General features: G+C 37.9%; 1 protein-coding gene across 2 annotated transcripts in view; it reads right to left on the bottom strand.

Annotated features, from left to right (window-relative positions):
* snrka (SNF related kinase a) overlaps positions 1–17,271 on the bottom strand; it is a 77,440-nt gene that overhangs the window by 31,962 nt on the left and 28,207 nt on the right. For both annotated transcript variants that reach the window (XM_067449208.1, XM_067449207.1), the window contains exon 3: positions 4,172–4,313. In XM_067449208.1, the coding sequence (XP_067305309.1) occupies positions 4,172–4,313 (142 nt within the window). The remainder of the gene's footprint in view (positions 1–4,171; positions 4,314–17,271) is intronic.

Here is a 17,271-nt window from a genome sequence, read left to right on the forward strand (position 1 = left end):
TGTTAGTATTATTATATTAAGACGTAGATACATTTTTTTTGGTGCAACAGTAATATATATTGTGCATATACGCATTGGGATTGGCATTTAGAGACATTCTAAACTCTATTGGAGTTAGACAACACGTATCGGGACCCACTCATCGCCTTAATCATACTTTAGATCTAATAATGTCACATGGAATAAATGTTGATACTGTTAAAATTCTGCAGCAGAGCGATGACATCTCAGATCATTACCTAATATCATGTATACTTAATTTACCTAAGGCTGCAAAGCCATCCCCTCGCTTCAAATATGGTAGGACGATAACCGCTGCGACTAAAGATTGCTTTGTACATAATCTTCCTCATCAGTTCCATCTCCTCAGCATTACAGATAGCCAAGATGAACTTGATGCTGCAACCGAAACTATTGACTCTCTCTTTACTAGCACTTTAGATATAGTTGCTCCCCGGCGCTTAAAGAAGACTAAAGCAAATAATCCAACGCCGTGGTACAACGAGCACACTCGGGCCCTTAAAACAGCAGCCAGAAAAATGGAGCGCAGCTGGAAGAAAACAAAACTAGAGGTTTTTCGCAATTTGTGGAAAGAGAGCATGATTGCATACAGAAAGGCCATAAAAACTGCTAGATCTGCTTATTTCTCATCTCTTTTAGAAGAAAACAAACACAACCCTAAGTATTTATTCGATACAGTGGCTAAATTATCAAAAAATAAAGCTTCAGCTTCTGATGTTTGTAAACAACACAGCAGTAATGACTTTATGAACTTCTTTACTAGTAAGATTGATAATATTAGGAATAAAATTATAACCATGCAGCCGTCTATTACAGTATCACTTCAGACAGAGCACTGCAGGGTCACTGAGGAAAAATTACACTCTTTCACTGCTATAGGAGGAGAAGAACTGGCTAAACTTGTAAAATCATCAAAATCAACAACATGTATGCTTGACCCTATACCGACTAGGCTATTAAAAGAGATACTTCCAGAGGTCATAGAGCCTCTGCTTAATATCATTAATTCATCTTTGACATTAGGATATGTACCGAAAACTTTTAAGTTGGCTATAATTAAACCACTTATTAAAAAAACACAACTTGATCCTAAAGAATTAGTCAATTACAGGCCAATCTCGAATCTACCGTTTCTATCAAAAATACTAGAAAAGGCAGTGTCTTCACAATTATGTTCTTTTTTAGAAAGAAATGGTATATGTGAGGATTTCCAGTCAGGATTTAGACCGTATCATAGCACTGAGACTGCTCTAATTAGAGTTACAAATGATTTACTCTTATCATCTGATCGTGGTTGTATCTCTCTATTAGTGTTACTCGATCTTAGCGCTGCATTTGATACTATCGATCACAATATTCTTCTGAATAGAATCGAAAATTATGTTGGCGTTAGTGGAACTGCTTTGGCATGGTTTAAATCGTACTTATCTGACCGTTATCAGTTTGTAGCAGTAAATGAAGAGATGTCACACCGATCACAAGTTCAGTATGGGGTACCGCAAGGCTCAGTGTTAGGACCGTTGCTTTTCACCCTGTATATGCTACCACTGGGAGATATCATTAGGAAACATGGCGTTAGTTTTCATTGTTATGCTGACGATACTCAGCTCTATATTTCCTCACGCCCGGATGAAACCTACCAATTCACAAGATTAACAGAATGCATAGCTGATATAAAAAATTGGATGAATAGTAATTTTCTGCAACTTAATTCAGATAAAACTGAATTTTTAATTATTGGACAGAAAAGCTCCACAAGTAGTAACAGAGAATACTGCCTAACACTTGATGAGTGCTCTGTCAAGCCCTCGTCGTCAGTGAGGAACCTGGGTGTGCTCTTTGATACCAATCTTTCATTTGAAAGCCACGTTTCTAGCATCTGTAAAACCGCATTCTATCATCTTAAAAATATATCTAAATTACGGCACATGCTTTCAATGCAAAATGCTGAACAGTTAGTACATGCGTTCATGAGCTCAAGGCTAGATTATTGTAATGCTCTACTGGGTGGTTGCCCTGCTCGCTTAATAAACAAACTCCAGCTAGTCCAAAATGCAGCAGCTAGAGTTCTTACTAGAACCAGAAAGTATGATCATATTAGTCCAGTTCTGTCAACACTGCACTGGCTCCCTATTAAACATCGCATACATTTTAAAATCTTGCTTATTACTTACAAAGCACTAAATAGTTTAGCTCCCCGGTACTTAAGCGAGCTCTTAACGCATTATACCCCATCACGTCGATTGCGGTCTCAAAACTCTGGCCAGTTGATAATACCTAGAATATCTAAATCAACTGCAGGCGGTCGATCATTTTCCTATTTAGCTCCTAAATTGTGGAATAGTCTTCCTAGCATTGTTCGGGAAGCAGACACACTCTGTCAGTTTAAATCTAGACTAAAAACACATCTCTTTACTATGGCATACACATAGAACATTTTTAACTTTCATTATTCAGATCAATTGACTGATTGTTAGGCTGCATTAACTAGGTCAGCCGGAACCGGGAACACTTCCCATAACACCTGATGTACTAGTTACATCATAAAAAGAGTGACATCTACGCTAATGTTAGTCTCTCTGTTTATCCCGAGGTTTATCCCGGATCTGGGCCCTGTCCGGATCGGATGGTGGACCTGCCTGGACATGACCAACGCATCCTGGAGTGTCTGCTGAGCCGTGTCAAATGGTGTCTCCTCCGAATTTGCCTCACTGGCACGACATGCTCAAAACCCGTCTTCGGCGCAATAATTCCGATCTTTCATGTATTCATACTCTTGTGTAATTGACGCCCCATCCTAAATAAATCTGTCTCTTCCGTGATACCCTGAAAATTTTGAATAATCCGATCTAATATGATTTCCGACCTGTAAGGTTGCCAGAATAATAATCTTACACGGTGTGTTAATAGGCCAGAGGAGAACTGGCACCCCGACTGAGTCTGGTTTCTCCCAAGGTTTATTTTTCTCCATCATGCCCCGATGGAGTTTTGGTTCCTTGCCACTGTCGCCTTTGGCTTGGCTTGCTCAGTTGGGGACACTAAAAATATGATTAAAGTTATTCAACTTATTATACAAATAAAATATATGAATTAGGTCTTATTTAATTCTATAAACTATAATACTGATCTGCCAACATTGTCGCTATATGATAAATTAAAATAAGCTGATAACATCACTGTTTTCTCCAGTACGGCTGTACAGCCAAATCTAATTTTGTCGCAATATTACCCTGTTTGACACTGTGAAGCTGCTTTGACACAATCGTGATTGTAAAAGCGCTATATAAATAAAGTTGATTGATTGATATATTTCTGTCACAATTTCTTGAAGGTAAATCAAATTTTTATTTTGAGATGTTGCCATGAAAACCTTTGTGTTTCTGTGCATTTATGATAAGACTTTTGACTATCAAAACAGCTCTGTAGATGAAGTTCATGCATTCATGTCCTCATAAAGTGAGGTGAGAGAGGCTGAAAAACCGTGAGCTTCAGTCTGAGTGTAGTAAACTAAACCATTAATTCCCACAGACACACGCAGAACATGGAGGATTCATATTTAAATAGTCTTTTCCGGTATCATTTAAAAAAATATATATAATAATGTTGTGTTGTGTATAATAATAATAATGACTCGATTACATGATTCTATCCACGTTTTCTGCATTGCGGAAATCATAGGGCCCTATTTAGCTTTAAAGGGCATTTTCGACAATGGTATTTTATAAAAATTATCATATTATAAAAAGATCATAATCCCCATTACACACTCCAAAAATCATTATCCCCATTATACACCTTAAAAACATACAATTTTGCCCTACCACTTTTGGAGTAGTGGTGACACCCTTAAATTAAATCTGTAATTGCAATTATTTGCAAGACAATTAAACAAAACTCATAATCGTTCAGCAACACTTAGGACACTTTCAAATTCAGTCACAGAAGGAAAGGCATGACAGATATTTCGATTCTGAGAAGGTAGCTTATTAACATCCATGTCTGGCTTTCTAGATAATGAATGTGTAGTGAAATGCTCTATAAAACTATTGTCTCTCAATAGCCTAAGGGAAAAAGCGTTAACATTCAAGATGCAGGAAATGCCGGAGATGATCCGACTGGGGCTGAGACAGAGGTAAAGGCAGTGACTTACTCTTTGCAGGCGTTGGAGACGTGGGTAGGTACTGTGTATTTGCAGTCCATGATCATAGTGAGGGTTTCGCTGTCATTGGCCTCCTGGAAGGGGGGCTGACCACACACTAGCATGAAGAGGATGACCCCTAGACTCCAGATATCTACAGGGAAGAGAGTTAAAAATGTCATCAGCCTTTTGAAACAGATTGTTTTTATACATTAAAATCTTCATTGCCTTAAGAAGGCAGAATGAAACACCAAATGTAATGCATAAGACACATTTTTGTGGGTGACACCTTTAACTGGTTCAAGATAAGCATGACTGAGTATGTGTGCGTGTCAAGGTCTATACACCTTCAATGACGAGCAAGATTTTGGCACAGAGTAACATCTGGCACAATATTTGCATTTATGTTCAGTTATTTATGCTCAATGGTCAAGCAACCATAACTTTTGATTACTTTGATTAGCGTGAAAGCTGTCATCTAAACATGGTTGCACACAAAAGAACTGCATGATTCAATCTGAAAAACACATGGTGAGGGAAAAGAGGACAAACTGGTTTTGGGTTTCAAACTCCAATGTACGAAGTGTGATCACAATTTTAAGGAAATAGTTTGCCGCAAAGAAGTGTTCATTTTGACGGCACATTTTCGTTTTAGTCATAGTCTTTTGACTAAAATGCTATGTAGTTTTAGTCATATTTTAGTCACCTGAATTGTTTTTAGGTTCAGTCGACTAAATATCATAAGATTTTAGTTTAATGGTAATGAATTAATTGAGCATTTAAGCATAACATAACCGACTGTTACTTGAATACATGTCAAAACTGACATTTTGACATAATTGTTTTTGACATACAATGAAAAAACGTATAATGCGTGACTTAATTCGAAACAAGCTCGAAATACACATTGACTTATTTTGAAATGTCTGTGCCTTACTATTGCAGTTGCAGGCTTCTCTTTCAAGTTTGGATATAAAAAATAAAGTAATATTGGATATAAGAAATAAAATGCAATGTTACAACCATCTAAAACATATTACCATATAAACATTGTAAAGAAAATAGTCATTATTAGTTCATAAACAGTTAAGCCCAATTTATACTTCTGTCCCAAGTGCACGCAGAAGGTACGGCGTACCATACACAGTTACATCTGTTACATACGCCGAACCCTTCGCCGTACTTGACGCGCACCTCTCCAAAATACGTGTAAATTCTACGCGTAGCGCAAGCAGCGTGATTGGTCTGCCAGAACCCTGCCCTCAAGTCTATAAATAAATATATCTGCGATAGGAGTGCGTGTGTCCAGAAATTATGGTTTCATACTATATCTGCTATATAACACAATATTTTTTTGTGCAGAGATTATTTATGTTAGTGAATAAATACATAGATCAGCTGTGTATAGTTTATTTATTTATTTTCTCATTAAAACCAAAGATGTTAATCAGTGATTGAGGACACATCACAATGGGTGCATTTTCTTTTTGTGATTTCAATGGAATGTCTCCGCAACAGCCATCGATTGAAGCGCTAGACATAGCACAAGTTACTCGTAATGTTACTCTACTAATCAACTAGAGATGCTTAAGTTGTATTACATACAACAACTCAAGGTGCAAGAAAAGCCGCTATCTGCCGCCTTACTGCTGATACTTCAGGTGCGTATCAAACGCATGCAATGACAGCATAAACAAGCCACTTCTTCAGCGTTTGCCTTGAGACTGGGGGTTACCATCAGCATGCCTGTGGACACTGCCCACTAGCGGTCTGTATAATTGCATATCGGCACTGACAACAACGCAGAAGTATAAATTAAAACCAACGCGTAACTTGTGGCCTAGATGATACGGCATAGTTCCAACGCAGAAGTATAAATCAGCCTTTACCTGGCATAAATGTGCACTATTAAATGATTGCGACCGCTCTGAAGTGCTGTTGTGTGAGTCTGTGGAACGTGCAACGGTGCAACACTTTCTCCCAGTTAGTTGTTACAATTAAAATGTGCTCATCTATTACACAGGACATCAGTGCTGACTGGATCTCTTCCGTAAACGTCCCTCTCTAATATTTTTGTCTTGGTTTATTACATTGACGAAAATTACAGTCGATTTTCCTTTTTTCAAAAAAAGATTCAAACCTTTTTTTATTTAGTTATTGTCTTGTCTTCGTCAGTGACAAAAGGTCTTTGACGAAAATAATGACGAAAATTATTTGTCAATGAAATTAACACTGTCGCAAAGTGAAAACTACCATAATGGCACACAAAATAATCACACTATTCGAACTGAAAAAAGAGTGTTTTGAAGAAAAGGGAAACAAATGGTTTCAAATCAAATGTACCAAGTGTAAACACAATTTTGAATTAGTTCACACCTAAAATTATATTTGTTACCATTGTCACAATCATATAATCTCAGGCTGTTCTTTCTTCTGTATCAAACTAAAGAAGAACATTTCAAATAAATGTATATGGTTATTTTTGGGTGAACAAGAACCAGAACAATAGTAGGGCTGGAATGCAGGGTTTTAGACTGAATACAATAGTCGCAAATGCGACAAAAAATAAACCTTTGTGACAATTAATTAAAATCGAACCACCACTGGTTACACTTGGGAAAACTCCCGTGGGCATATGTATGCAATTTTGTCAAATCTCATCTTATGAGGGAGGGCGTTTGTTTAAATGACTTTAGTCTGGCACAGGAATATCCCTGGATGTTTCCCTGAGTTCCCAGAGTAAAACTCTGTAGCTTTAAAGGTATGTGATTACTTTCATTGATTACAGGTTTTCTTTAATCGTGCAGCACTAATGTGCACTTTGCACTCTACTGGTGAGCAGCAGAAGTGAACAGAATTTGGCAGAAGTGGTCGAGCCCATTAGCAGACATTAAATCAATTTAGCAGTGTGGGTGGGCCACAGAATAAGAAAAATTGTTTTGTCGCAGCCAAAATCTGCCTCGCTGTCAAAACACATGGGAAGTAATTAACTAAACAGCATAAATCCCACTGCATGAACAGTTTGCAGTGGCATGCAGAACTTCATCTTAAATCAGAAATTCTAAGTAGAGTTGTAACATTAATGAAGGAGAAGTTTAAGCAAAACTTCCATTATCCCTTCCCTCTCAGAGGATATCATCACAACCTCGGCAACAGCTTGCAGTGGCAAGAAGCAAACCACTTTTACAGGCCCCTTTTATGAAATTGACAACACATTCAAGAAAATGGAAGAGGCATGATTTCTTGCTCTAGAATGCACAGATGGCACAGGGGTGCATTACTAGGAAGTAATGGGAGATGTTTTATCTGATAATGGCCCCTCGGAGAGCTCCAATCTGCTGTGGAGTGTGCAGCGGTACACCTGAGGCACAGAGCAGACGTGGTTATGCACCGTGCCTGTGGCATTGGACCGTTTCTGTCCCTGCTGGGACTGTTCGGCTGTAATGACCTGTACACCCACAGGCCACAGGTTTTGCTGTGACCACTGACAGATAGATGGATCAGAAACAAATCTCGCCCGGCAAGAGGTCACTGTATAGCCAGAGATCCTGAAGTATGTCAAACTCTACCATTCACACGAGAGTGATGTTAAATCATCCGATGTGAATGCATGAGCTTTGTCATTTCGGAATCTTAAAGGGTTAGTTCACCCAAAAATGAAAATTTGATGTTTATCTGCTTACCCCCAGTGCATCCAACATGTAGGTGTCTTTGTTTCTTCAGTAGAACTCCAGTAAGGTCAAGATCCACGCTCTGGATATGGGATACATGAGCCAGACCTTACAGGAAGTGACATGCGTCTATTCAACGGGTTATTGACCTTCTTTACCGGAAGTGACGCATGTTCCAGGATTTTGGATATAGTGTTGTATATGAGGTAACATACATATAAATACAGCTCGATTTCTCACACAAACCGATCGTTTTGTGTCTTAAGATATCAGTGTCGTTATGAGCCACAGGGCTCGTTGTGCATGTTATCAAAGCATGTTTTTTTTCCTCATAGAACGTTACCACGTTCAGGTCATTATATGACCTAAACACAGCAACGGTTGGAGTTAAAAATCTTAATTTGTGTTCTACTAAAGAAACAAACACATGTTTGATGCACTGGGGGTAATCAGATAAACATAACATTTTCATTTTGGGGTGAACTAACCCTTTAAAGGTGGGGTAAGTGCTTTCTGGTAACCGTTGTTGTTGTTTTAAGTCACCAAAACAAACACGCCCCTACCCCAAAAAGGGTCTCGGCCTTATTTTGATAGCTCCGCCCCACACATACTTAACCCAGGCAACGACTATGGCAGAATCTGTGTGTTACTAATCCAGGTCGAATATTCAATGAAAAAGTGAATATCCATCACAAAAACACAAACCGTTCTCAACTCGATAGAACATGAGCATGACAGTCCAACTAACAAACATATTAGAATTATGACAAGATTAGAGTTACAGCGATCACAAAACACAAACAGTTCTCATGAACAACTCCATAGAACACGAGCTGACAGTCCAATTAACGAATATATTAACAAACATATATTAGGAGTATAGAATCGTACTTGTCGGAGACATTTTGTGAGCTGACACTTGAAACAGACAGTGAGGGGATTTAGATGCTCCATACGGTGTGGAAATGAACGGGTCTTTATAATCGCTGAAGTGAGACACAATACGATTGCAAATGGACAAACAAGTGAACATGACACACGAGCATATTCAAACAAAAGCCAGCATATATTAGTTCTCTGCTAATGTCCATCCTGTGTGTCGTGTGTTTTGAATAATGACGCGCACTGAGCCTCTCTTCTCACCATCATTAGTAGACACGCCCCTTACCTGCTGATTGGCTGCAAGTTTGTTATTGCACTCGACCCGAGTCCGTTTTGTAAAGCGTTTTTGGAATAACACTTACCCCACCTTTAAATTTGTATTAAACAGGACAGGTCATTTTTAGTGGCACGAGAAAGTATTAAATTGTCATTGTTACTGTTATAGTTATAATCTTTGGTTTCAGCGGACCTTTAAACACAAGGCTGACTAAGTAATGGGTCTCTTTTCCTCCATGCCCTGGATCCAGCTATTAATTCTTTCAAATATGCATTAAAAATGCAATTCATAAATATAATGGATTGAATGTGCCTCTATAAGCATTTTTTTTTAATTCTCAATAAAAATGCATTTATTTTGAGGGCTTGGGGAAGGTCGACTTAATAATGTAGACAGTATTTTGTAATAATAATATGTTATTAAAATATCTTCCCTTGTGTGGTTTCCAAGATGACTGTCTTATGGGTTTGGAGTGAATGACAATGTTATTAATGCTTTTAATCATTTGTTAATATGTTAATGAGGTTTAATAAACGTAAACGTAATAAACGTAAATGTAAATGAATTTGCTAATTAAAATGTGATTTATTGTTATGTTTGTTTAACTTCTTCTTTTTTATAACATGCTGATAATTAATTTCTTCAATTTATTTTAAGTGGCACTCTATTTGTTATTTAAAAAAAAAATATCCAAATTGCTAGACTATGCATAGAAAGATCTGCAGCATGGGGCAAAGTTGAAACAGTTTGATCATTGTTTCAGTGCTTGACCCTTTAAGCGATAGTTAAAATTTTAATTTTGGGTGAACTATCCATTTAACCATCTAGTTAAGCTTGCTGGAGAACACAGACACGTATCGCGTGAAAGCGCCTTTATTCACATGATGGCTTCTTTCAGCCATTCAACAACACAGGGCACTATTATTATACCGCACACTGTTATAACAATCATAACCAGTTTATTGATAGATCATGCCTTTGCCAATACACAAGAATGGCAACAAAAGGCGCACCAAACAAAGACATTTAGACTCTCATCGAGATACTGGCATCATTACAATACAAAGACGTTCAGAGACGAAATCTCAAGATATTCACAGCTCTTTGGCAAAATAAATCATCAAACAACTAATTTCACCATCTGTGTATTTCAAATATAAATGCATTGGCCACAGGACAATGCCTCTAACACACTCTCTCCAGCTCTAGACAAAGACTAATGGGTTGTGGCCAAACAAAGGGCTGCTTTAGTGCATAAGTCCATCTGTGGCACTCTGTCTGTCAGCTGTGGATGAACTTCAAACGTAGTTCCCTTATAAAGAAACAATGGCACAGTCTGTAAAGTCTGCAGTAGAACTGTAGCAAGTCATCAACAGATCCCACCTCGTGACTGCAGTGCTTCTTTTTTTATAGTGTTTTATACAATACAGATTATTTCAAAGTAGCTTTAAAGTGATACACATTTTTAAATAAGTCTGTTAAAGCATCATAAGCACTGAAACAAGCCAACCACACAAGAGGTGAATAATAACATTAAAAAACTTTGATTTGAAACAAAACTTATTTGAAACTCATACAGGACTGTGTACTTAAAGGTGCCATCTGTAAATATTGAGGTAGAAATATCCAAAAAATGACCTACACGCATCAAAAGAATGAGAAGAAATAAGGGCGATGATGTCATTAAAAAAATGTCAAGTTATAGTGCTGCAGAGATATCAACCTTAATTAGCAGTAGCATTACTAGCCCCGGTCCGACAGTTATCGTAATACCAGTCTCGGCCATGGGAGGCGGTATGCGGGCAACATAACCACCAGCCAACCTGGCGTACTTGAACCTGATTTCAGTCGTGTGGAAAGTACAGCCCACTACTTCATTTCAGTTCAGGGAAGAGAGTGGACGGATGGCCGAAGCCCTTGGCCCCTTAAATGTGTCTGATATTATAAAAATAGCTGTTTTTACAAGACCGGAAAAAGCGGAAGTGCGGCCGCCCGGCGACTATGTCCCGTCCCGTCATAATAAAAGTCCCGTTACTCGCGAGCCGTTTTGAATAGGCGCCCTCCAGTGGACGAAAAGTTGCATAGTGCACCTTTAACGGCCGCAATCCCAAGAACTACAATCCCAAGAAGCATTGCAAATAGCATAATCAAATTAAAAACGATGGAGAAATTTAAAACTACTCATTAAATATCGCTGATTACATAAATATATTAAAGTTGCAGTCTGTAACTTTTTTTACAGACTGTGAAAAATTATCCAATATCGATTTGAGCAAGCACATAACCAGCCAGCGTTTAAAACTATCTCCTTAACTTAGCCCGATTCACAATGGTAAGCTTGTAATGTGTTCAAACTTGAGTGGTGTCTGTGAAGGAGGAGTCTGGCTCGCATGCGAGGATGCTGCAGGTGGCGGATCATTTACAGCATTTTCTCACAGCAGCTGGAATAATTAAACATCATTTTGATGGAAGATTGTAATCCAGAAAGGTCCAAAATACAACCTTCAGTGCCAACTTGAGATTCACACTGATTAGACTGTACAGAAATCGAAATCTACAGGTAATGCTTGATGCAATGCTGATGTTGTTAACGTTAACAATTTGAGAACAAATTATAACAATAATAATAATAATACGCAAGGTTTGATGTGATATGAGTGAAGCGATCGTTAGATTTAAATCACTCTTGGTAGCGTGTTTTCTTTGTTGTTAAATCACTGTTGGTAGCGTGTAATGTTTTATTTTTCTTTGCTGGTCAGAACAAAAGTGGCAAAAGTGTAACTTGCTTGTTCAGATGATATTTTCCAGTGAAAATTCTTATTTTGGTCGTACTTCCAAGACATAGAATCTGTGATTCTGAAGTACATTAGCCTCATCTGCGCTGAGTCGCTGGGTTGATGCACTACATGCACAAAAACTTAAAGATTATAATTCCGCAAATAACTGTAATTGCAGGGTTCAAAACAGAGATTTACAAAGAGTTACAACCTACTTTAAGTTTATTGCAAAATATGCATATATTTTCAAATATATAAGTATTTTGAGGGCATGTTTTGCGTGTTTCAACTCTGTACAGCATTGTGGGTTAAACAGTCTTTCACAAAACATTCGATTGTTAAACAATTCTTTTAAAGCAATTGTTTTTTAAAAATGTGCGCAAATGGCTTAAACAGAAGCAAATTCCATTGATTAACAACCTCGTAGCTCACAAAGGTTTTAAGTAAGTTAAAAATAAATTTGTCTAGGGCAATTTTACTTCTGGACTGTTGCACATGTCAGTGCAGTCAAGTCTGTAATATTACTGAATATTATGTGTCCCGAACTAAGCGAGCCATTATAAATCACAAAGACAGAAGATTCACAGACTGCGTTCTCTTCTGTTTTATCACGCTTTGATGGTTTAAGAGCATTTGCATGAATAAGAGTGTGATCATATAAAATATGATAATATAAAAAACACTTGCACAAAAAAGGTGAAAAAAAAACAAATGAACTGCATGTGTTAATGTATAAATTTTTACGTCCCTAATATATATTTTAGGGGCGTAAAAATCTTTCTGGGATGGAAAACCTACACTACTTATCATATCACCTCTATGAACTTAATGCCACTTCAAAAATCCGTTACTCTTGCAAAATGTATAAAACTATCCTGCATCTGTGTGAAAGCACAAGCTCGAATCCCTCATGCACATCCTTCATGTCTCCAAAGTCTTCGCATACTGCTCTCTCGACTGCTCCATACATGCATAATGCCAACGAAAATCAGCATGTTAGACCTCTGGGGTTTGTCGTAAACTAGAGCTCTCTATAATTCAGATGAAAAAAGCTCACGCTGAAAACTGCAGTGGCCTAATATTCTCAACAATGAATCTGATAACTAGAAGAAAATGTTGGGCTACAGAGTCTGGAGAAGAAGAAAAAAGAAGAAGGAAAAAAAACTAATTTGGAAGTTAAAGCAGAAGATCCAGTTTAGTGACAGCAGTGACAGTCATGCTCTCATGTTGAATGCAACAGGTGAGCTGTAACTAAATAACACAGGTGCCATAGTCTGAATGTGAGTGGTGTGCCTTTAGGGTGTTTATATATAGACTTGTACACGTGCCAATGCAAAACTGTTGTTAAGATCATCAAGGTGGTCTGAATGTTTTGCAAACTCACTGTTACTGGTCCAAGTCTTCAACTTCTAAATAATTGCTTAAATTCATATACAATAAAAACGGTATGGTTTAACCCAAAGAACACTGCCGTGCGTTTTGATGGATTTGACTTCATGACTTAAAATACTGCGTCATTTTTGGCTTCACAGACATGGTAAATGGACCGCATTTATATAGTGCTTTTAAAAGAACCTATGGCCATCCATAGCGCTTTACATTTTGCCTCACATTCACCCATTCATACACCGACGGCGATGTCAGCCATGTAAGGCACCATCCAGCTCGTCGGGAGCAGCTGGGGTTAGGTGTCTTGCTCATGGACACTTCGACACTCGGTCAGGTGGAACCGGGGATCGAACCACCAACCTTTCAGTTTGTGGACAACCTACATGAACCACTGAGCCACTGCCGCCCCGTGAATGATATGTCGAACGATATGAATGATATGTCTTTATAAAGCTTAAAGTGCCAACTTTAAATGTACACTTAAAATAAAAACTGAATGTTGTGCATTTCACTAAATAAAGAAAACAGACATGATGCGTATGCGCACTCCTGTCTCTCTCCCTGTGAAGTCTGAAATTTGAAATCTGAAGTCTGAAATTTGTCTGAAAATGAACTTGGAACTCAGAGAAAACTTGCCACACCGACACCACAGATACCGCTTTAAAGCCTGGAATATCTATAATATAAAAAATAAATTATATTTTATTTTAGACCGGTATACGGTATTATCACAATATTGAAATAAGTTGCAAAAAATGTATTGTCATAATATAACAGTATTTATGTTATTTACAGTTATATCTACTGTTATATTATACATAATATAACAGTATTTTTCAGTATTTAATAACATCTTATGACAAAAATAACTAAACATTAAAATACAATAAAGCAATACAAAAAAATGTAAACAAATGTTTCAAACAGATTAGCCAAATTTAACTAGTAGTTAAAGCTACACTATGTAACTTTTCCGTCCACTAGAGGACGCCTACTCAAAACAAAGGCGTAGCTTGATGATGCCAAGTTTGAGCTCAGAATCTTGGGACATGTGGTCTTTGCCGGTGCAAAAGAATCGGGATAGGAAATGGCTGAAATCATGTTAATGTGATTATTAACGTTACTGTATTATGTGTTGTGGAGCTGAGCAAGGCCGCTGGAGCGATTGTTTCACAACACATGGCTCGCGAGCAGTGGGACTTTTATTATGACAGGACGGGACACAGTCGCCGACGCCTTTTCTGCTTTTCCAGTCATGAATATGAGGTAAAGCAGCTCTGTTTATCATATTTGACACATCTAAGTTTGTTGAACATGATGTTGTTTAAAAATGATGTTACGCTTAGCGGCTGCTGTGACACTTGTTGCACTCTGCTAAGAGTAAAGCGTTTTTGCAGAATAAAACAGGAAGCCAAGGGTACCGCAGATATGACAATTGACAGGCGACTCCCTCACACTTGGTTAAAATAGCAATTTTTTCACAATGTACAAATAGTTGGAAACATATTAGATATTGTACAGATATCAGATATGTAACAGATATTGTAAGAACTCAACTGAACAAAATATATAACAATGGCCTGGTGGTTTTTGGATATTTTACTGCAAAAAATCCTACATAGAGCACCTTTATTAACTAACATTAACAAAGTGTACAGCTACATTTGTTACAAGGTTATTATTCTTTGATAACGTCAACTGTTCATGTTAGCTCAGGCCCATTTAATAATGCAGTTATACAACTATTGATTTTAATAATGTGTTGTTAAATGTTGAAATTGAACTAAGATTAATAAATTCTTTAGAAGTATTTTTCATTGTCAGTTTGTTAACTAATGAATGAACTAATGTGAAATAATGAAGCCTTATTATAAAGTGCTTTATTGTGACTGAACATAACTAAACATGAACTAAAATATAAAATGATTACATTTGCAAATAAATAACCTTAATCTTATTATTAAGTATTTGTATTAAAGTTTTCAGTATGATTATTATTATTATTAAAGGTCCCGTTCTTCGCGATTCCATCTTTCAAACTTTAGTTAGTGTGAAATGTTACTGTTAGAGCATAAATAAGTAAAATTTTAAAGCTCAAAGTTAAAAGCCAAAGTCAGATATTTTATTTAACAGAAATTCCCTTTCAAAGCCTACAGCGAACGGCCGGTTTGGACTACACCCCTGCACTTCCTTCAGGAATGACGTCACTAGAACCGTTTGTTGACTAACCCTCCGCCCAGAGCCATATAGAGAGATGGCTCTCTCTATATGGCTCTGCCTCCGCCCACAAGAACGCGCAAAATAGGGGGCGTGGTTTTGTTGCTCTCTCACGTGGAGAAGAGCGCGCATTCAGCGCTTGCATCTCCCCGTTATGGTAAGAGGCGGGACCTTTCCGGGCAAAGTGCGCTAAGCTGCTGTCCAATCACAACACGGGAAGCGCTGGCCCAATCAGAACTCGTTAAGTGTTTCTGAAGGAGGGACTTCATAGAACAGGGAAATCATCAGGCCGTTCTTTAGGACAGATGAAACAGTGCCAGAAGTTTTTGTCTAAACTTCAACGGGCCGTTTAAACGATTAAACCTAGAGGTATACCTTACCTTTAAGGTTACTTTTATCATGTAAACTACATATATACAGCATGTTGTGTGTATGTGTGTTTGGGACAGAGGGAAACAGGGCCGCATTTGCAGCAGATATATGCTGCCCGTAAGAAATCAAAAGAGAATAACAGTGTCAGAGGAGAAATGTGAGAAGAAACCAGAAAATGTGACAAAATGGATACTATTCGTCTGTATTTGCAATACACGAACCGCGGTTCAGCTGCGCGAGACCAACGCTGCCAGTGTGAGCGCACGACAGGCGCGCGCGGCTCCTGCTCTCCGTATGCACCGCTTGAGTGTGCAGTGTGAAGCCGGCGAGAGGCAGCAGCATACAGCGGTGTTGTTCATTTTAAACAGTAGATGGGTAAAGTATTCTTAAAATGCCTTCTAAAAACCGGAACAATTCCCAATAAATAATAATTCAGTATTCTGAAGTGACCACGATAACAATATTGTGCATGTTCATTACGGTGAATACTGTATACCAGCACATGTCTAATGGTAAGTAATTTATTTTATTGAAAGGATGAATTGATCTTTAACAGTGCTCTTTGTAATGCATTATCTATTGTGAAGGGTTTTTTCATTATGGTTTTTGTAGTGCTGTGCTTAAATTTATTTTCAAGGTCCTGTTTTTCGTGTTTTTGAAGCCTTGATTGTGTTTACAGAGTGCAATTTAACATGAGTTCAAGTTTCGAATGTAAAAAAAAACAGTATTTTTCACACAATTTACTTATCTGTACACCGCTGTTTTCTCTGTCCTAAAAATGGCCTGATGATTTCCTTGTTCTATGAAGTCCCTCCTTCAGAAAAACGTAATGAGTTCTGATTGGGCCAGCGCTTCCCGTGTTGTGATTGGACAGCAGCTTAGCGCACTTTGCCCGGAAAGGTCCCGCTAAGACCACTCCCTCTTTTTTGCGTGTTCTTGTGGGTGGAGGGATAGTCAACAAACGGTTCTAGTGACGTCATTCCTGAAGGAAGTGCAGCGGTGTAGTCCAAACCGGCCGTTCGCTGTAGGCTTTGAAAGGGTACTTCTGGTAAATAAAATATCTCGCTTGGCATTGAACTTTGAGCGTTATAATTTTACAGGTATTATTTATGCTCTAACAGCAACATTACACACTAACTAAAGTTTGAAAGATGGAATCGCGAAGAACGGGACCTTTCAAGTCTATTTATAGGTATAGAATTACAGTAACTTCTTCAGCTAGTCAGTTTGACATTCTTTCCACCTAAACTGGTTATATCACTAAGCCTAGTAGTGAATATTTTACGAGCAGTATGATAAGCATATTCATCCACATAGTCACAGAGAGCCGAAGAACAACCAAAACGATGTTCTTCTGCAGAATGCATTTTTTTAATCCACTAGAGGTCCAAACATCCCATTGTGTACCTTAAATGTTTATTGCATTATTTCAGTGTTATGCGTGTTACACCCTGATGGTGTTTTTACATTTGTGAATATTTTTTTTTGTCTTATTTTATGGACAAGCTACTTACGATGTACTCTAGA

Source organism: Pseudorasbora parva, chromosome 7, assembly GCF_024679245.1.
Source record: "Pseudorasbora parva isolate DD20220531a chromosome 7, ASM2467924v1, whole genome shotgun sequence".
NCBI classification, from domain to species: Eukaryota; Metazoa; Chordata; class Actinopteri; order Cypriniformes; family Gobionidae; genus Pseudorasbora; species Pseudorasbora parva.